The sequence below is a fragment of the Zingiber officinale genome, chromosome 5B (genome assembly GCF_018446385.1).
Source record: "Zingiber officinale cultivar Zhangliang chromosome 5B, Zo_v1.1, whole genome shotgun sequence".
Lineage (NCBI taxonomy): Eukaryota > Viridiplantae > Streptophyta > Magnoliopsida > Zingiberales > Zingiberaceae > Zingiber > Zingiber officinale.
Genome location: NC_055995.1, coordinates 27,057,051 through 27,078,328, shown reverse-complemented (window position 1 = coordinate 27,078,328; position 21,278 = coordinate 27,057,051). Strand labels below are relative to the sequence as shown.

Below are 21,278 nucleotides of genomic sequence, written 5' to 3'. Positions count from 1 at the left end.
TGAACAACCACAACACTTGTAACAAGGATTTAGTACATGTCGATGAAAAGTTATGCTTTACAAAAGCATCCAACAATTACAAAAGATGACAATGCATATTGTAAGAATAAGATTAACTATACCTCTTCATCGAGCCCCAATGAATTCCTTCGAATCACATCTTTTAGATGAGCTCTCTCTAATGCTTCCCAAGGATCAGCATCATTGTCCTCATTGAAGGGATCCAGATTCAAGTGAACAGTTCCTGAAGAGTTTTACGAACCAGACAGTTACATACACAAACAAAGAAGAGCTCGGTGGCATAGAGAAGATAGAAAGACAACCACAAAAAAAATCAAACATCTCATAATACAACACCATCATCCATAAAGTAGAAAAAAAAATCCAGCACAACAAAGACACAAAAAAACACAAAGTAAAACTTCGGAAAGGATAAGCTAGATCCGATGGCACTAAAAGGAAGGGAGACCCTGAGGTCGAGAATGAACTAGCGGAAATGGAACCAAAGAGTTCATGTTTCTTACCCGTTTGACCTCCTTCCGTATCTCCTTCCGGTAGGCATCGGTGGGTTTCATCACCTTTTCCCCTTTGGTTGTCTTCATCTTACCTCCCTCCGCGCGCTACTACTCTGAGATCCGACGACAACAAAATCCTAGAAAGCAAGACCAACTCGTCACCTCTCCTTTCTCGAAATGCGAAGAAGGGCTCCTCTTCTCACCCAAAGGGAGGAGGTGGAGGAGATGCGGTGTGGTTGGACAGAGCAGCAGGGGCGTCGTGTGTCGATCCCGATCGGGAGAGAAAGGGGCATCGATCTAGGAAGGGGAAGAGGGAGATGAGGCTGAGAGAGATGGCTGGATGGTGCGAATAGGTTTAGGTTTGGAGGGAAGAGTGAAGTGTTGCAAATTTTGGCTAAGCATTGGTGGGAAAATTAAATTATTTTATTTTGGTTCATTAACACCACTTTTAACAACGGTTTTTTACTATCCGATTTCGTAAATAGAACAAGGAAGCTATCATAGACATCGGGTTTTAAAAACCGCTGTTAAAATCGGTGTCTATTAACGAAAAAAGGCGCTCATACACATCGGCTAAAAAACCGATGTCTATGAGTGAAAATATGCGCTTATAGACACCGGTTTTTGGAAAAATCGGTGTAAAATACTCAAAGACATCAGATTTTGCTTAAAACCACTGTTGTTCCACCGATGTCTATGAGGGTTTTTCTTGTAGTGTAGTAATTTAGATTGTCCTACAAACATACAAGTGGAGAACTAGGAATGGACGAATTCATAGCACAACATTCACCATTACAATGAAACCAACGACCTAAAACATCTTCCAAATTAAGGAATTCCTCAGTTATCTTTCTTTTCTTTTATTTTTCATGTCTCTATTGAAAACCTAAAACAAATGATTATTGATTCTGTCTAGTTGAATTCACCCTAGAAAGCCAACTAGTATTTAATCCTCAATCCTCAAGGGATCGACTTATATAAATTTTATTATTTGACGATGACCATGTGCTTGCGGTAACACATCAATAATAACATTTAATATATAACAAAGCATCTTAACAGACATAAGGGCGATCAACCTTGTTAGCTGGACAAGATATATTCAGCAGATAAGCAATAAACTATATTCTAACAATCTATCAAAATTGTCAGGGAATATTCCTTTGGGACCTCCTTCGGAGGTTATTATAGGATCGAAACATGTTAGAGGGGGGTGAATAGCGCTTGCGGTTTTTTCACGTTTTTTGAAAAATACAGAATGACACAGTGAAAAGAATTAAGGAAAAGAGATACAACGCTAACAAGATCAAGTTTTACTTGGTTCGGAGCCTATGATGACTCCTACTCCAAAATCTGCGATCGTTGATTGCTTTCGTTGGACAATCACTATTAGATTGAAAAGATTTACAAAAATTGAGTACAATAGTTTTGTAATTGAAAGTTATACCAACAACTTTAAGGATCTAGAGAGTTGTGCTTTTCATTGTCAGAGTTGCATCACTCGGAAATTGGATTCACGTTGGAGAGTCACAAGATCATCTTTAGAGCAGCGCGCGGGAGAGTAATTACGAAGAATGAGTGTGTTCAGCCCTCTGGTAGAGCACTCCTTTTATGGACTACTGAAGGCACCTTCAACCCCCTTGAGGGTGCCTCCAGCTCGGATTTCTATCCCTAAATCTATGGTATTAATAAGCTCTACTTTCTGCAAACTTCATCCGTTCGAAGGTGACTTCAAGCTCATGGAAGGTGCCTTCCATCCAGTATCCAAGGCGCTTTGAAGGTGCCTTCATGCCTCTCAACATGGGCCTTTGGCCAAGCTACCGAGGTGCCTCCAACCATCCTGGAGGCACCTTGAACACTATTCATCCGAGCTTAAAATGTGCTTTTTTACTCCCTGCAAGATATGTTAGTACAAAATACCAAACATACCTTGCAAAATAAAGTTAGCACAATAAAATGTGAATAATAGAACTTCTTGATAGTCTTCAAACTATCTAGTTCTGATTTTCAGATTTCACAGAAACCCTAGGTCGAACTGACGCCTAATGTTTCCTCAACAGGGAATGCGTCTTCACCTACTTCTCTTAGGAGAAATTACCTTTTGTTAGACCGTTCCTCTAAACTGACTAGACTTTTGCTCAACATCTGAGATATCAGGACTTCATGCTGGAGATTTTATCCCCAACCCATCCAGTCTTTCACCTAATGTCCGTGACCCTAGGATTTTCACCTAGCATCCTCGATTCTAGGATTTCACACAACGTCCTCGACGCGCTAAGGCTTTGCCAAGTTCCTCAGACTAGGACTTTGTTTCCTAACCGCAGCTAGGACTTTCCACCTGCTTAGTCATAACTTTGACTGTCCTTTGCCTAAGATCACTTAGGACTTTCCTGCACACTTAGTTCTGTTGGTTAGTCCTAGGAAGATCGTACCGGTTCCACTGTACAAAAATTTTGTACAAGTGTCGAACCTTTCCTTAATAACCTATTGTGTTCTTTAGAAGTTAAATTAGGTATCGCAAACGGAACTTAACATTATTGATTCTAAATTTAACTTATATGTTCTTAATGGTTTAGATTTGGATTGCAAGCGGAACTTAACACTATTGATCCAAATCCACCTATGTTATAAATTTAATTAAATATTAATTTCCAAAATTGACTTCCAAGTTAAACATGGCGAGGCACTAGGCCTTCTTGGATATGAGAGCAACCACCACTTCCTAGATAAAGCCTTTTAAGGAAAGCTAATATTTAATTTCCTTATATAACTCTAGGTTTAACCAAAAGGAACAATCGAATCACAAATTCGAAAAACAAAAAACACAAACTCGAATAACAAATTCGAAAAACTAGAATCTAATGCCTCTTGTGTTTGGAATTCATATAAAGAAAAATAACTAGCATGATGCGGAAGAAAAATACTAGTTATACCTTCTCTTTCTATGCTAATGAGCTCGAGATCTTCTGCCATATTCCTCGCCTCGCCTTGGACATCGTGTGGGCGACGAACCTCCAAGATAAACACCACCCAAAGAGCTTCTCCTTCTTTTCTATGTTTCAGCCACCACCACCACCAAGGAGCAAAAGAGAGCAAAGGGAAAAGAGAGGGAGAGAGGGCCGGCCACAAGAGGATCACCAACAAGAGAATAAAAATTGTTATCTCATGAGGCCTCCTCTCCCCTTCTTTTATATTACTTGCCCAAGGCAAATAAGAAAAGACTTGTTATAAAAATTAAAATCTTCCTCTTGTTTTTCCTTTTTCCTTTTTATTTTTCCTTTTCTTTCCTCTTGATTGAATCAATCATCAATCATGGATTGATTGGCTTGATTGGTCGGCCCTTGCTTGGGCACCAAGCAAGGGTGGCCGACCACATCATCAAGAAGGAAAAATAATTTTTATAAAATTTTATAAAAGAAGAAATCCTCTTATAAAATTTTACAAACTCTCTTTCTTAAAGTGGATGTTAAAAAAGGAAAGTTTTAAAAATTAAAACCATATTTTAAAATCTTGAGGACTTGTATTTCCTTCAGATAAGCCATCATTTTGAGGATATGATCCCTTACGGGTGTCCCCTCCAACATGGTGGCTGTCATTAACTTTCTCATTGCCTCTTGACTAGCAGTCCGACTCTGGTGCCCAAAGAGTTTTTTGAGATTGTTCATTATATCATAAGCAGCTGGTAAATCTTGATGCTGATGTTGCAATACATTTGACATTAAAGCCAAAATGTAACACCGCGTCATCTCATATGCTTTTACCCATTTCTTATGATTATCAATCTCCTCTGGGGTAGAATCACCATTAGGTGTATCTGAGCATACCTCTGACAGTACAAACTTATAATTTTCAGCAGTTAAGACAATATCCAGGTTTCTTTTCCAATCTATATAGTTGGGACCAGTAAGTCTATTCTCTTTCAGAATAATGGCCAGTGGGTTGAAAGTCATCCTAAGAATCACAAAAAATAAACTTTGGTCAAGACTATAAATTTAGAATAATATTGATTCCTCAAACAATACTATTTTAAATTAACCAACACCTCAAATCACCGTGAATTTTTCATGCCACGATAGTGTGAACGTATACAAAATCAAACATTTGTAAGAGGAGGTTTTACCCATTAATTTTATTCTTGTCAACCTAACTTTATGACAAATAAAATTAATAGTTGGTTTTTCTTCGGTCACACAAATAATAGCAGTGACTCCGATGGGGAGGATACTATTAGGCATGCCTAAGTGTATACCATTACTTGACACTTAGTCCATTAATAAGATTGTGTCCCTTCCGATGGAGAAGATCACACGCTTTTGATTAATTTCCTATAGTCATCCAAAATGGAAGTTTGATCTAGTGATCCACAAACAAACTCATCCAATATGGAGGAAGGCACTCAGAGCCAACGCGCAAGTTTATTTACATCACTTACAAACCAGTAATGGAGATCGTGGAATTTATTAAAATTCCTCTCCCACTTAGTTATTTAAAATTGAGGAATTTAACCTATGCTAGCATATCATGCACACATACATCACAGTAAATAAAAGTAATAAATTTGGAAATTAATTTTCCAACTATTATGGCCTTTTCCATCACTGTCTTCAGTATGCTCCAACCCTAGCTGCTGCCATCTTTAGCCACCACCATCGGGTCCAATCATCGCATCTATCTTGCTTTTTATTCCGCTACGCCTCTGGTCCTTCAATAGCACCATGCCTTGCAAGAATACGATCCACGACAAATATAGAATTTTACATATATCGATCCTATATTCCACAAAGGAATGTACATGTAATCTAGATCGAAAAATAAAATTCTAAAAACCTAGGGCTAATATAGCTCCTGCTATATTAGTTAAATACAATCATGCACACACAAAATAATGCCCTTGATATGTCAAAGGGTCTAATCACACACAATATCTATATGCCATAATAGTTGGAGTCTGCAACCACAAAGTTAGCACATCCTACTATTATCCTACTTAAATTATGTATGACATGTGCATAATTAATTTGAAAACCAAATCACACAGAGGCAAACCCTAGCTCTGATACCAATTGTTGGTTAGTCCTAGGAAGATCGTACCGGTTCCACTGTACAAAAATTTTATATAAGTGTCGAACCTTTCCTTAATAACCTATTGTGTTCTTTAGAAGTTAAATTAGGAATCGCAAACGGAACTTAACATTATTGATTCCAAATTTAACTTATCTGTTCTTAATGGTTTAGAGTTGGATCGCAAGCGGAACTTAACACTATTGATCCAAATCCACCTATGTTATAAATTAAATTAAATATTAATTTCTAAAATTGACTTCCAGGTTAAACATGGCGAGGCACTAGGCCTTCTTGGATATGGGAGCAACCACCACTTCCTAGACAAAGCCTTTTAAGGAAAGCTAATATTTAATTTCCTTATATAACTCTAGGTTTAACCAAAAGGAACAATCAAATCACAAATTCAAAAAACAAAAAACACAAACTTAAATAACAAAATCGAAAATCTAGAATCTAATGCCTCTTGTGTTTGGAATTCATATAAAGAAAAATAACTAGCATGATGCAGAAGAAAAATACTAATTATACCTTCTCTTTGTATGCTAATGACCTCAAGATCTTCTGCCGTATTCCTCGTCTCGCCTTGGACGTCGTGTGGGCGACGAACCTCCAAGATGAACACCACCCAAGGAGCTTCTCCTTCTTCTCTATGTTTGGGCCACCACCACCACCAAGGAGCAAAAGAGAGCAAAGGGAAAAGGGAGCGAGAGAGGGTCGGCCACAAGAGGATCACCAACAAGAGAATAAGAATTGTTATCTCATGAGGCCTCCTCTCCCCTTCTTTTATATTACTTGCCCAAGGCAAATAAGGAAAGACTTTTTACAAAAATTAAAATCTTCCTCTTGTTTTTCCTTTTTTCCTTTTTATTTTTCCTTTTCTTTCCTCTTGATTGAATCAATCATCAATCATGGATTGATTGGCTTGATTGGTCGGCCCTTGCTTGGGCACCAAGCAAGGGTGGCCGACCACATCATCAAGAAGGAAAAATAATTTTTATAAAATTTTATAAAAGAAGAAATCCTCTTATAAAATTTTACAAGCTCTCTTTCTTAAAGTGGATGTTAAAAAAGGAATGTTTTAAAAATTAAAACCATGTTTTAAAATTTAAAACTTCTCTTCTAAAAATTTCCTTTTTTAACATGTTTACAAAAATAGAAAATTTTAATTTTAAAACTTCTCTTCCTTTTTTTCTAAAACCATGAGGATGGTTAAAAAGGGAAAGTTTTAAAACTTTTAAAACTCTCTATTAAACTATGTGGCCTAATTCAAATAAGGAAAGTTTTTTATTTTAAAATTTCTCTTTTAAAACTTATAGTTTTATACAAAGAGAAGATTTTAAAAAATCAAAACACCCCTTCACTTTTGAATTAATATGGCCGACCCCTTCTTGCTTGGGTACCAAGCAAGGGGCTGGCCCCTTAAGAGAAGATGGTGGTCGGCCCTTGGCTTGGTCACCTAGCATTTGGCCGACCCTCTCTTGGACACCAAGAAAGGTTTTTATTTGGATGGACTTGAGGCTTTAATGAGGCTACGACAGGGACCTAGAGGAGAAATTGGTTTTGGCCTTCCGATGAGCTTGAGTATCCCGTGTTCGCCCCGAACACACAACTCAAGTTCATCAATAATAGTTCATTCCACTAGAGAGTTATAATTGCACTACCGCACCAATCCCAAATTATATTATGGGCTCCTGCTTATCATGAGTGTGTTAGTCTCTCTGTGTTTAAGATAACGAATGCCCATTAATTTAATTGAGTTACTGACAACTCACTATAATTAATGTCTTAGTCCAAGAGTAGTACCACTCAACCTTATTGTCATGTCGGACTAAGTCCACCTACAGGGTTTAACATGACAATCCTTATGAGCTCCTCTTGGGGACATTCTCAACCTAGATTATTATGACACAGTTTCCTTCTATAATCAACAACACACACTATAAGTAATATCATTTCCCAACTTATCGGGCCTATTGATTTATCAAGCTAAATCTCACCCTTTGATAAGTTAAAGAAATAAATACTAAATATATATGCTTGTTATTATATTAGGATTAAGAGCACACACTTCCATAATAACTAAGGTCTAGTTCTTTTATTAAGTCAGTATAAAAAGAACTTACCTAAAATGGTCCTACTCAATACACTTAGAGTGTACTAGTGTAATTTATTAGTCAAAATAAACTAATACCTAATTACACTACGACTATTCCAATGGTTTGTTCCTTTCCATCTTAGTCGTGAGCAACTGTTTATAATTTATAAAGAACTGATAACATGATCTTCTGTGTGTGACATCACTCACCATGTTATCTACATTATAAATTAATTGAACAACTACACTTAACAAATAAAATATAGACATTTGACCAATGTGATTCTTTTATTTCATTAAATAAATGTTAACAAAAGCTAGACTTTTAGTATACACTCTAACAATCTCAACTTGTTAGACAACAAGATAACTTAACTTTGAACCCCTTTGTCATTATCAAAACACAGGTTCGATCGTCTGGTGCTCACTGCACCAGCAATTATCTTGTTTCCCAGTGATTATGACAACATATTCTTGTAATGACTTCATCAAAGGTCTAAGCCATAAATGACAAAAGAGGTACATCTGTGGGTAGATAAAAGATTTCTCGGATACTCATTACACAACAAACTAACAAACTCCTACACATGATACCACCTCATGATCATGGAGGTTATGAGAGGTAGTATAAAAAGGAGGGATCCTCTTTGTTGGAAAGGTATGCAAGCTATGTCATCTAAACGTCATTCTTGTGTGAGCATGTTTTTCCGCTGTTCTTCATTCCTTCATCCAAAATCGTACTAACTTGAGCGTCGGAGGGCTTTACCAGGGATCTCCTTCCCTGGTTTCTGGTCACTAACTCTCTGTTGGACCGTTGGCGTGTGTTTAGGATAGCAAGAAAGCTTCACCGAGAAGGAAAAAGTTTTTTTCCAGTCAACCATCTAGCCATCGTAACTAGTGTGCCATCTCTTTAGCTTTCAGATAAGATCAAATTTGGTGTCGTCTGTGGGAATCTTCACCTAAATCTGAGGCTTAGAGATGGAGGAGGCTGGAATGTTGGATCGAGAAGCATTTAGATATCTCCACAATAGCATGATATTGTCCACTTTGGGCCTAAGCCCTCATGGTTTTGCTCTTGGGCTCTCCCCAAAAGGCCTCATGCTAATGGAGATATCTTTTCTCTTATAAACTCATGATCTTTCCCATGTATTTCCAATATGGGACTATGTTTGCAACCTTGCAACCCCAACAATCCCCCCTCAAACAAATGACCATAGGCTTCCCACGTCCGATCCTCGACCCACCAGGTCTTCCTGCCCCTCGGTCCACCCGACCTACTAGGACTTCCTGCTTGGTGTCTGGTCCTCTTGATCCGAACATAGGAGCCCCCACTTTCTTTGTTCGAGGTCAATATTGTACCCACATGGCTTAATCAGACCATAGCTCTTGTGCACAGTCGGCGGTTAAACCTTCTGGCAGTTTGGGCTCTGATACCAATTGTAGGATCGAAAAGAATTTAGATATCACCGCAATGACATGATATTGTCCACTTTAGGCCTAGACCCTCATGACTTTGCTCTTGGGCTCTTCCCAAAAGGCCTCATTCTAATGGAGATATCTTTTCTCTTATAAACCCATGATCTTTCCCATGTATTTCCAATATGGGACTATGTTTGCAACCTTGCAACCCCAACAATATGGGACTATGTATTTCCAATATGGGCTCTTATTAAAGGGGGAGCCTATATAGGAGCAAATTCTAAATACTTAATGAATATTGAAGGGGGAGCAACAGTTAAGGGGGAGCCTATACTTTAAATTCATAGAATTTCATAGAATTTAATTTAGAAAAATTGCTAAGCTTGTGTTAAATGTGTTAATCTATTATGTTATTCTATTCGTTTGTGATATCGGTTTACTTGACTTTGAATTCGAGTTGCCATAATCAAAAAGGGGGAGATTGTTGGTGCGGGAATCATCCGACGATCGAACTCGTGTTTTGATAATGGCAAAGGATTCAAAGTTAAGGTGTCTTTATGATCTAACAACTCTGCTTGAGAATTTCAGGAAAGTCCTAGCTGCGGTTAGGCAAAGGGAAAACCCTAGGGGGTGGTAACCCTAGGTCATAGGGGGTGGTAACCCTATGCGGAAAGTCTTGGCAGGTCGATGTCTTTAGGCAAAAGTCCTAGGGGGTGGTAACCCTAGGTGGAAAGTCCTGGTGTCGCGAACCAGGTGAAAGACTGGACTAGCCGGGAAGTGGATGTCCAGCAGAAAGTCCGGAAGCGTCGAGTGCTGAGCAAAAGTCCAGTCGATCTGGAGGATCGCACTGGCAACAGGTAAATCTCCTGAGTGGAGTAGGTGAGGACGCGTTCCCTGTAGAGGGAACAGTAGGCGTCGGGTCGACCTAGGGTTTCCGGTCGGAAATTCGAAGTCAGACCCGGACAGTCCGGTGACTGTCATAACATTCGTTATCATATTCATGCTGCGTTTTATGCTAACTTTGTGTTGTAGGATATTGTTTGGGACTAACATGTCTTGCAGGTACAAAATAATGAAGTTTTCCTCGGATGAACAGTGTCTGAGGCGCCTCCATGGAGTTTAGAGGCGCCTCGGGTGCAAAAGCTGACCTGGCTGCGAAGCATCAATGGAGGCACCTTGAAGGGAGTATAAGGTGCCTTGGAAGGCGCCTTGAATAGGGTTTTAGGCGCCTTAAGCAGATGAAGTTTGACCAGTTCAAGTTTGATCCACGCGGGAGACTCGGCAGCATGGAGGCGCCTTGAACAACCTTCAAGGCGCCTTGAACAACCTTCAAGGCGCCTTGAACAGCCTTCATGGCACCTTGAACACCCTTTATAAGGGGGTCTCGACCAGCACTTCAACACATCGAGTTCCAGGCTTTCTGTCTTCAACGTGCTGCTAACAAAATCATTCTGAAGTGCTGCTGCAAAATTCCGACGACCCAGAGCTCTGCTTTCTTCTTCTTTAAGTGTCGGTACAAAGTTGTTTTACTACTTTCATTGTAATTTGTAATTCTTATCGAGCTTATAGTTGTTGCCCACCGGAAGCGATCAAGGATCGCGGGCCTTCAAGTAGGAGTCACCTTAGGCTCCAAACGAAGTAAATCTTTCGTGTCTTTGTTTGCACTTGTTTCTGTTTCTCTCCGCTGCGCTTATACTCGAACGACTTACTCGATACGATTCCGATAATCGAAAAATGAAATAACCACGAGCGCTATTTACCCCCCCTCTAGCGCTTCTCGATCCAACAATTGGTATCAGAGCCCAGACTGCCAGAAGGTTTAACCGCCGACTGTGCGCAAGAGCTATGGTTTGATTAAGCCATGTGGGTACAATATTGACCTCGAACAAAGAAAGTGGGGGCTCCTATGTTCGGATCAAGAGGACCAGACACCAGGCAGGAAGTCCTAGTAGGTCAGGTGGACCGAGGGGCAGGAAGACCTGGTGGGTCGAGGATCGGACGTGGGAAGCCTATGGTCCTTTGTTTGAGGGGGGGATTGTTGTGGTTGCAAGGTTGCAAACATAGTCCCATATTGAAAATACATGGGAAAGATCATGGGTTTATAAGAGAAAAGATATCTCCATTAGCATGAGGCCTTTTGGGGAGAGCCCAAGAGCAAAATCATGAGGGCTTAGGCCCAAAGTGGACAATATCATGCTATTGTGGAGATATATAAATGCTTCTCGATCCAACATAGAAAACTCACCACGGTTACTTTAACACAAGAGGAGCTAGAGATGATCGTCAATGCTCAAGTGCAGAAGGCACTATAGCAGCAGCAACAAGAGGCTACTGGTGGTACACTACCACCACTAAATTATATAACATCAACAATAATCTACCAGAGGGAGAGAGGAGCTTAGGAGGAAGTCCCCCATTTTTCTCCGTGCACCTCCCTCACCAATCCGGCATCCTTGAACACTTTTTGTAGCCGCTAGACCACATGGACCAAGAGGAACCACACCAAGAATCCTATGAAGAAGTACCTATTCAGGAGGGGCGCAACGGAAAAGCTCCTGTGACTGATAGCTCTCCCGAGCGAATTAGTACTCCATTTTCTCAACGGGTGCTAGAGGATAAATTGCCAAAACATTATCAGACCCTGAACATAGGAGAATACTCAGGATCAACTAATGCGGAAGATCATCTCCTTAAATTTGAAAATGCTACCCTCCTTCAACAATTTACTGATGGTGTAAAGTGTCGAATGTTCCTCACTACATTCGGTGATTCAGCCCAACAGTGGTTCAAGCAACTGCCGGACAACTCCATTCATCATTTTAAGGATTTTCACAAAGTCTTTCTTCATTACTTTTTCAGCAATCAACATTACCATAAGACCCCCTGGATCCTCTTTCGCTCAAGCAAGGACCCAAGGAAACTCTTAGGGCTTATATTAAAAGATTCAATCAGGTGGCTATGGAAGTTCCCACAGCCACCATGGAAATTTTGGTGAGTGATTTTTCTCAAGGGTTTGCTAATAACGACTTCTTTCATGATTTTGCAAGAAGATCTCCAAAGAACTTTGATCTGCTACTCGATCGGGCAACTTAATTCATTAATGTGGAAGAGGCATAAGCTGCCCAAAAAAGGAGGTAGCCACACCTACATCAACTATAACCTCCGAGTGCCTGACGCTCCTTGCTCCTCCACATAAAGGACCTCAGGCGGGTCCTCAATTTTGTCATCAAGAACCATGGCCTTAGGTTGTACAACATGTGGAGGCCCCTTGAGAAGTACCGCACAGGTGGTATGCATATCATCGGTCAGCCACTCATGACACGCAAGAGTGTTGCTCTCTAATAAATCGCCAGAACACCAATCAAAGATTTTGCCGACGCACCCAATTGCCCAACTGCCGCCCTTATCAACAACTAAATGGTTCTCTTTAAAGAAATGAATGGGATATCGAGCGGTGCCAAAGAACACCTTCATCGCCAGTTGATTGGGCACAAGTTTCCGCCCGGGTTCAACCAAAGCTAATAGCCCAGAAGGAGAACCACAACAATGCCATCTGGGGTAACTTTAACATGATAACTATGGGTCCGATAGATGGAAATTCCAACGAAGCAAGAATGTCACACGCTCGGTGTTTGGAGATTCATGTAGTCAGATAAAGCACACGGCTAGGCTCGAAATCAGCTTCGGACCTAAAGATTTGGAAGGGATGGACATACCCCATGATGATGCTTTAATAATTAAGGTTGTTATAGTAAATTATAATATTTATCATACTTTTGTTGACACAGGGAGCTCAGTTAACATCATTTTCAAGCAAGCGTTTCAGTAGTTACAGATAGACTCGACCGAACTTCAACCTATGGTGACTCCTTTGTATAGATTCACAGGTAATGAGGTCTAGCCACTCGGCCAAATAAAATTGGTCATATCCTTAGGGGAGGAGCCCCTAATAAGGACACGTCGATCAATCTTCATAATTATGGGTGCGCCATTGGCCTACAACATCATTTTGGGCCAGCCGGCTCTAAATGAATTCCGAGCAATCATCATGACCTTTTGTTAAAAAATAAAATTCCCTGTGGATGACCAGGTGGGTGAAGTTAAAGGTGACCAACTGGTAGCATGCAAGTGCTACGTAGAAATAGTTAAGATAAAGGTTAATTTCACCTAAAAAATTCAAAGAATGAAGGTCAACACTATCCGCGAAACACCACCTGCCCAGGTATATAAAGAAAAGGAAGAAGTACATATTCAATCCCGATGACCAGAAGCTTCAACTCAGATAGCAGTCGACCCGGTTCCTAAACTTAAAGCTGAGCTAGTCAAATATCTTACGCGCAATAGTGATTTTTTCGCTTGGACACCCAAAGAAGTGATGGACGTATCACCCAAGATCATGGAGCATGTACTCCATGTTCACCCAAATGCCCATTTACTCAAGTAGAGAAAGCGGTATTTTGAGGTAGAGCAGAACAAAATCATCAAGGAAGAAGTGAACAAATTACTAGAGGTGGGCTACATTCAGGAAGTTCAAACAAGTGGCTGGTTTGCATAGACTTTAGAGATCTTAACAAAGTCTATTCGAAAGATTACTATCTATTGCCCCATATCAATCAAGTGGTGGATTCCACCTCTAGGTGTGAATTCATTTGTATGATGGATGCCTACCATGGATATCACCAAGTCCCGCTCGCCAAAGGTGATCAGGAAAAGGTTAGCTTCATAACTGTCGAGGGTACCTATTGTTATAATGTTATGTTTTTCAGACTAAAGAATGCAGGAGCTACCTATCAACAGATTATGAACATGGTCTTTCAGAAGTAAATCGGGTGAATTATGGAAGTTTATGTGGATGACATCCTTATCAAATCTCTCTGGGCGAGCAATCTATGTGCTGACGTGGAGGAGACCTGCCAAACATTGAGGCAATATGGATTAAAGCTCAATCCCAGTAAATGCCTATTTGGAGCTAGAAGTGACGGTTCTTGGGATATATAGTGACCAAGCAGGAAATTGAAGTCAACCCAAGCAAGGTGTGGGCTCTTCAAGGCATGACTCCTCCACACAACATAAAGAAGGCGCAAAGACTGACCGGTCAGATCATTGCCTTGTCCCGCTTCATCTCCTAATCTACTGACCAAAGTTTACCTTTCTTCAAGATACTCTACTGGGTGACCAAATTTCAATGGGATGCGGACTGTGATAGAGCATTTGAGGAACTGAAGAATTATCTATCCACCCTACCTATATTAGCTAAACCAATAGTAGGTGAAACTCTATGGATTTATTTGTCCACTAATGAGCATGCTGTTGGGGAAACGTTAGTAAGGTAGGAGGGAAGAGAACAACAACTTGTATATTTCTTTAGTCATTTATTAAAAGGAGCCGAGTGTTGCTATACCACACTCGAGAAATTAGCCTACGTACTGGTTTTATCTATTCGAAGGTTGTGTCCTTATTTGTTATCTAATCCGATCATCATACTAACCAATTACACCTTGGGTCGAGTGCTTGCCAACCCTAAAGCCTCTAAAAGGTTGATCAAGTGGACTATGTGTTGGGGTTGCAGGGTTGCAAACATAGTCCCACATTGAAAACACACTACAAGAAAAAAGCTAATAGACAACACTTTTAAAGCGTTGTCTTTGTGTCTGAAAAAGCGTTGTTAAAGGCACTGTTGTTAAAAGTCTGCTCAACGACAACGCTTTTAAAGCGTTGTCGTTTGTAGCGAAGACAACGCTTTTAAAGCGTTGTCGTTTGTAGCGAAGACAACGTTTTTAAAGCGTTGTCGTTTTTAGCGAAGACAACGCTTTAAAAGCGTTGTTGTTTTTTTACAAAGACAACACTTTTTGCAACGCTTTAAAAGCGTTGTCGTTTTAAAGAAAAAAATTTTAAAAAATTATTTTAAAATCATTATTTTTATATTTACGAAACTATTATTTTTCTTTTACCATGTCTAGATTCGAATTTTATATATAATCAACTCAGCTAATGATTTCAAATTCATACCAAAATAATAGAATTCTGACATTGAAGTAATATTAGTATTTAATTACATAAGAAGTAGATAGTGATATTCCTCTAACTCTTCCTAAATCTAGCTTCAGTTCCACACTGATGGAAACCATCTGCTTCTCTATGAACTTGGAGACAGACTCTGCATCAAATTCAGCAAATGCCACCCTGCCACACAACATTTCTTTCAAGATTCTAAATTGTTCGAAACAAGTACTTTCCTCTGAATAAAAATTGTTTCTAGCATTAGTTCTAACCTGAATTCATTCCTCTTCTTCAGTATAGTAGTCCAGTCCATCCCCACTTGAGCTCCTGTTAGAACAAGCAACTCAAACAACACCCTGCAAGTTTATCCATCTGAATCTTGTCAACATGTAAATTTAGTTGAAATTTGTGTAGATAAGATGAAGAAATTTATGGAAGTAATCACCTGTCATCATGAACTGGAACTCCCCATTCCTCATCATGATAAGCAACATACACAGGATCTGTGTATACATTAGTAAGAGGATGGAACAATTAGTAATTTGCCCTAATTTTTCTTTGAGTTTATTGTAATTTGTAAAAGCCCTCTTTTGGTACCTGAACTCAGTGTTATGAAGCTGCACTTCTTCTCTTCTTGGGAGGCACTCATGGCAATGCCGGGACACTCAATAGAACCCGCCAACTCCTCGATCTTGGCCGGAGTCCTCCCGTAGTGGGCGATCTGAAACTTCCTCTGGGCTTGCATGAGCGCGGCGTGCTCCCTCTGCGCACCGGTGACACTCAAGTGAGATTAACATAATATAATGTTTATGCTAATAAAAATAATATACAAGTTTCAATCACACTCAAGTGAGATTAACATGCAATCCTGAAATCAAAGCAAAAACAAAATCATTTTGATATGCATAACTAGTACACAATGTTTCCATCTTTATTTATTAGATAGTTGCCTTGGGTTAGTCTTAAAAGTTTTTCTGAAACAAGGTTGAGAAGTCAAATGTAGTATGCCTCATTACCCATCCTTGCAATGAGATTCAAGTTTAAAATTCAATTACCCGTTAATGATCGCATCAACCACAATTTGGATTGGATTTGCATCAGTAAGTAAATGAATAATTTCCATAGCATGTTTAATTATGCAGACAGCCATAAGCTTCTTTCCATTGTTCTGGCCATGCATCATCAAAGAATTGGTAAGTCTTTCAATAATTGGGCACTGAGCCTTGCCGAACCTCTTAGCAGAATATCTTCCAGCAGTATGAGGAAGGTATGTACCATGTTTTGGAGGAGTCACAGCGATGTAATCAGCAAGAGACATATCACTGACGATTTAAACAAACATATTGCAATTCAGATTTAAACAAACATAAATTTAAACAAACATAATTTATCCAGTATTTGCTCTTTATAGGCATATTGCAATTCGGATACAGTATGATGATAAATCAAAGTTCACTGTTTGCTCGATCATGGAGCCATGTTTGGTCGGCTACTATAATCTTATCTCTGTTTGTGCAATCTGTTGCTGGTAAAATAAAGCGTAGGAAAAGTTGGGTAATCAGCACTTGTACAAGCTATTGCCGGTAAATCAATAAGTACTCCACAAAAATCTGTGAACTGATAGATAATAAAGGCCATATTTTTCATTTGTGCATACTGAAAAATCCTGGCTCTCTCAAAGCATGAACTGGTTATCTAAAATTCCAAGTATTACTAACACATCATGCAAAGATTATATTTTAAAAAAATGGCAGATAAGGCCTAAAAATATCGAAAATCAACCTTAAAGCAGTTCATACGTGCTAAATAACATCATGAGATTCACATGGTCAACGCAGGTGCTAAGAGTAACAGGCTGCGGAAACACCACGGAGTGAGAGTTCTAACCTCGACATCGTCGAACGACCAGCGATTAAAGAGCTTAACCTCCTGTTGCTGGATCGCCATCGACACAGAGTAAGGATTGTAGAGATGCGCGGGCTAGTCCACCAATGGTGGAAAGAAAAATCACCACATCAAACCCAACTCCAACGGGCAAACGTAAACGCCACTATGGTTGTAACCAGAGCCAAAAGCTACTGCACGAGGCTCAAACAACAACAGGAAAAAAAACCAGAAGGGATCCAGAAAAAAACCAGAAGCAAACCAGAATGGAAGGAAAATCTTCAGAAAATGATCAATCCGAACAGGTTCAGAAGGGATCCAAAAGCGAGATCTAAATTCTAAAACAAATCGAGGACAAAAAAAACTTAGAGATCTCTCTAGTAGAACCACGAAGCGATCCAGAGGGCTTCAGATATCGAGTACCTTGCGTGAACGAAGGCCGGAAGCCGGAGATCGGACTGGATACCCACGAATCGAAGCAACGTTCTCGCGGGATACTCGCGTTCCGCCGGAGAGTTCAAAAGGAAACCTTTTCGCCTTCGCCCGTTGAAGCAAAATGAAGAACTGCTCAATATCGGACGGGTAAGAGATTAATCCCACGAATCAAAGAGATTGGGCAGTGTGAAGGAAGGAAGCGTGAATGAGGCGACGGAGGCGAAGAGATTAATCCCGCGGTCTTGACGGAGAGGAGTTTGGAGGAGTGGTTCACGGAGAGGGGTTCGCCAGAGAGGGGTTTGCCGGAGAGGAGTTGATGGAGAAGGCCGCGTGAGATGAGGAGTTGGGAGAAGGGTTGGGGATAAAAAACGATCGGAAGATAGGAGTTGGGAGAAGGGTTCGGGTTTTCTACTCCATACTTAGATCCAACGGTTTGTATTAATCAAGATTTAGATGAGAATTTAACAATAGACAATACTTTTTAAAAAGCGTTGTCGTAGACACTAAAAAAAAGGCTAATAGACAACGCTTTTTATGAAGTGTTGTCTTTGATCCGTAAAATCACTAATAGATAACGGTTTTTAGAAAAGCGTTGTCTATTAATAAGAAAATAATGAAATAGACAACGCTTTTCACTAAAAGCGTTGTTAAAAAAAATAGACAACATTTATTATAAAAAGCGTTGTCATTTAAGTGTTGTAGAATCTCAATTTTCTTGTAGTGACACATGGGAAAGATCATGGGTTTATAAGAGAAAAGATATCTCCATTGGAATGAGACCTTTTGGGGAGAGCCCAAGAGCAAAACCATGAGGGCTTAGGCCCAAAGTAGACAATATCATACTATTGTGGAGATATCTAAATTCTTTTCGATCTTACAATTGGTATCAGAGCCTAGACTGCAAGAAGGTTTAACCACTGACTGTGCACAAGAGCTATGGTCTGATTGAGCCATGTGGGTACAATATTGATCTCGAACAAAGAAAGTGGGGGGCTCCTATGTTCGGATCAAGAGGACCAGACACCAGGCAGGAAGTCCTAGTTGTGGCTAGGCAAGGAAGTCCTAGTAGGTCGGGTGGACCGAGGGGCAGGAGACTTGGTGGGTCGAGGATCGGACGTGGGAAGCCTGTGGTCCTTTGTTTGAGGAGGGGATTGTTGGAGTTGCAAGGTTACAAACATAGTCCCACATTCAAAACACATGGGAAAGATCATGGGTTTATAAGAGAAAAGATATCTCCATTGGAATGAGGCCTTTTGGGAAGAGCTCAAGAGCAAAACCATGAGGGTTTAGGCCCAAAGTGAACAATATCATACTATTATGGAGATATCTAAATTCTTTTCGATCTTACATTATGAAGTTCAGTGAGTATGACATACAATATCAACCCTAAGCGGCCATCAAAGCTCAAGCCTTAGCAAACTTTATAGCAGAAGTTCAAGGTCCTCAACCTGAGGAGAGCTAGAAGATATATGTGGATGGGTTGTCAACTAGGTCGGGCAGCGGAATCAGTATTCTCATGGTATCACCCAGAGAAGATAGAATGCAATTATCCATTCATCTGAATTATAGAGCTACCAATAATGAAGTAGAGTATAAAGCGTTAATAGCCGGATTGCAACCCACTGGCATGTAGGAGCTGCACGAGTTCTAATCTACTCAGATTCTCAACTAGCAGCTCAACAATTGTCTGGAAATTTTAAGATCAACAATGAGTGGTTGACATTATATGCGGAAGCATTCGATAAATTGAAGGTTGAATTTCAAGAGGTAACTAGATAGAAAATTCCCCGCTGAGATAACCAAACAATCGATGAGCTAGCTAAGTTAGCCTCTGTTATAGTTCCCTGTGTTGGACCCCAATTGGTCGACTATAACGGGGGGTTGAATAGCCCTGCGAAAAATAAAATAGAAAATATCCTTCTCGGACTTAAATGAACACTTGCATAAATAAAATTAGAAATAAACCAAAAAGACTAGGCTCAAGAGATTTACTTGGTTACAATCGGGAAGGTTGTTAATCCAAGGAAATGAATCCCACTAAATACTCCTTCAGGCAGAGAAGCATCTTACAGCAGTGAAAGCACAAAAATGAAGAACTAAACAAAAATGAAAAGCACACAAGTGTTGTAAATGAAATTGCTTTGTTATTGTAGCTTCTTGGACCAAGGCTATATTTATATCCTTGGTCGGGGCGACTGGAAGGGTTCCAGATGCCTGGAGGGGGATAAAACTTTATACCCTTCACAATGGATCATGGTCAAATACGATCTGGATAGAATCAGGTTCTGGGCGCTCGGAATCACTCCGAACGCCCGGACTGGTCCGGGCGCCCAAACCCTTAAAGTCAAGAATGTTGACTTTTTCGGTCTGAGCTCTTTGCTCCGGTGATGCTCGCCTCAGTCTAGGTCTTCCGCTCTGACTCTGCTCGCTTAGGTGATTTCGGCCAACCGAAATAAGGCTCACCCGAACCCAATTTCGGCCTTCTCCTCGAGTAGGCTTCCGCTCCGGCTTCTCATCCCTCAAACGTCGTGCATGTTCTTCTCATCCATCGATGTACTCTTCCGTAGCACCTCATCCCTCAGACGCATCGAGCCCGTCGTCTCTCTCTCGTGTCATCCTTCTCACTAGCCGCGTCTTCCGCTCGACTTCCTGTGCTCCTAAGCTCTTGCACACTTAGACACAGGGATCAAAAATCACAGGACCAAACTTAACTTGTTTGATCGCATCAAAATAACCTTGTGGTTCCAACAATCTTCCCCTTTTTTATGTGAGCAACCCAAGTTAAGTTAGGGTAAACATACATAAAGTTAAAGCAATAAATTCTGCAATAAAGTACAAAATTTTTTAAAAAATTATTAATTTGAAAATCTACCTCCCTAGGCTTAATTTTTTTCTTCTCTCCCTTTGATCATATAAAAAATGGGGTTCATTAAAAATCTAAGGGTAACCTTTATAAAACTCTGAATTTCCAAAAAAAAAAATTCAAACAAAAAAGATTTCTAAGTAAGTTTTGATTTTAGAAATATTGAAAACAATTTTGATAGCATTAACAATACGATAATTTTTTAGATATATTTTCTAAGTAAAAAAAATTCCTCAATTAAAGAAAATTTTCAAGAATTAATTTTTATAGAAATTTTAAAAAAAATATAAGAAAAAGAAATCCTACGTAAAATACATTTTTTTTAAAAAAAAATGACTTAAAAGAAACTTTAAAACAATTTTTAAATTAAAAAAAAATCCTAAAGAAAGATTTTCTAAGAAGTTAAATAGATTTGAAAAAATTTAGAATTTTCAAAGATAATTGAATAACTATTCAAAGCATTATCTAATTTCAATTTTAATACTTTACTAGTTAGTCAATTAAATATTTTATTTTAATATTTGACTTCTAGGCTATGGCGAGGCACTAGGCTTTCTTGGTTATTGGATAATCAACCACTTCTAGACAAAGCCGCATAAGAAAATTAAGCGTTTAATTTTCTCACTGAAAGCTCTATGTCTAAATAATTTTCAAGTTAGGGAAGACTTGGGAATATAGGTTCCAGCCAACTTGATTGATTAAGTATTTCTTAGGGACATATTTTTTTGAAATATTTTTAATTTATCTTTTGTGATATCTAAAATACCAATTTAAGTTATTAAATTTTCTAAAACTTGTATTATATAAGCATGCATGATTTTTCAAGTTACTTATTTCTTTTTGTAAAATATCATTTTCTAATTTTATTTTGTCAAACTCTTCTAATGGGCAAGATTTTGCTAAAATTAATTTTTAATTTTTAATTTTTTTTTTTCAAGTTTGCAACAATCATTGGTTAATAAATTTACAAACTTAAACAACTTGTTGGGTGGGAGAGATCATA

The 21,278-nt window shown here is 39.4% G+C and overlaps 1 protein-coding gene across 1 annotated transcript; it reads right to left on the bottom strand.

Moving 5' to 3' along the window:
- Positions 1-13,937: 13,937 nt before the first annotated feature.
- Positions 13,938-17,148, bottom strand: LOC121986577. The gene is made up of 6 exons (XM_042540537.1): positions 16,981-17,148; positions 15,691-15,856; positions 15,539-15,596; positions 15,366-15,449; positions 15,150-15,276; positions 13,938-14,003 (listed from the first exon to the last, which is right to left on the bottom strand). The coding sequence occupies exons 1-6, from the start codon at positions 17,038-17,040 to the stop codon at positions 13,938-13,940; spliced, it is 561 nt and encodes a 186-aa protein (XP_042396471.1). The 5' UTR covers positions 17,041-17,148.
- Between the last annotated feature and the right edge of the window lie 4,130 nt (positions 17,149-21,278).

What these genes read in the sequence shown, in the direction of transcription:
- LOC121986577 (XM_042540537.1), bottom strand. Translation starts at nt 17,040, where the DNA reads ATGGCGATCCAGCAACAGGAGGTTAAGCTCTTTAATCGCTGGTCGTTC. An exon ending in GGTCGTTCGACGATGTCGAG is followed by an intron (nt 15,857 to 16,980) that starts GTTAGAACTCTC and finishes ACCGGTGCGCAG; the next exon opens with AGGGAGCACGCCGCGCTCAT. An exon ending in AAGAAGAGGAATGAATTCAG is followed by an intron (nt 15,277 to 15,365) that starts GTTAGAACTAAT and finishes GTTGTGTGGCAG; the next exon opens with GGTGGCATTTGCTGAATTTG.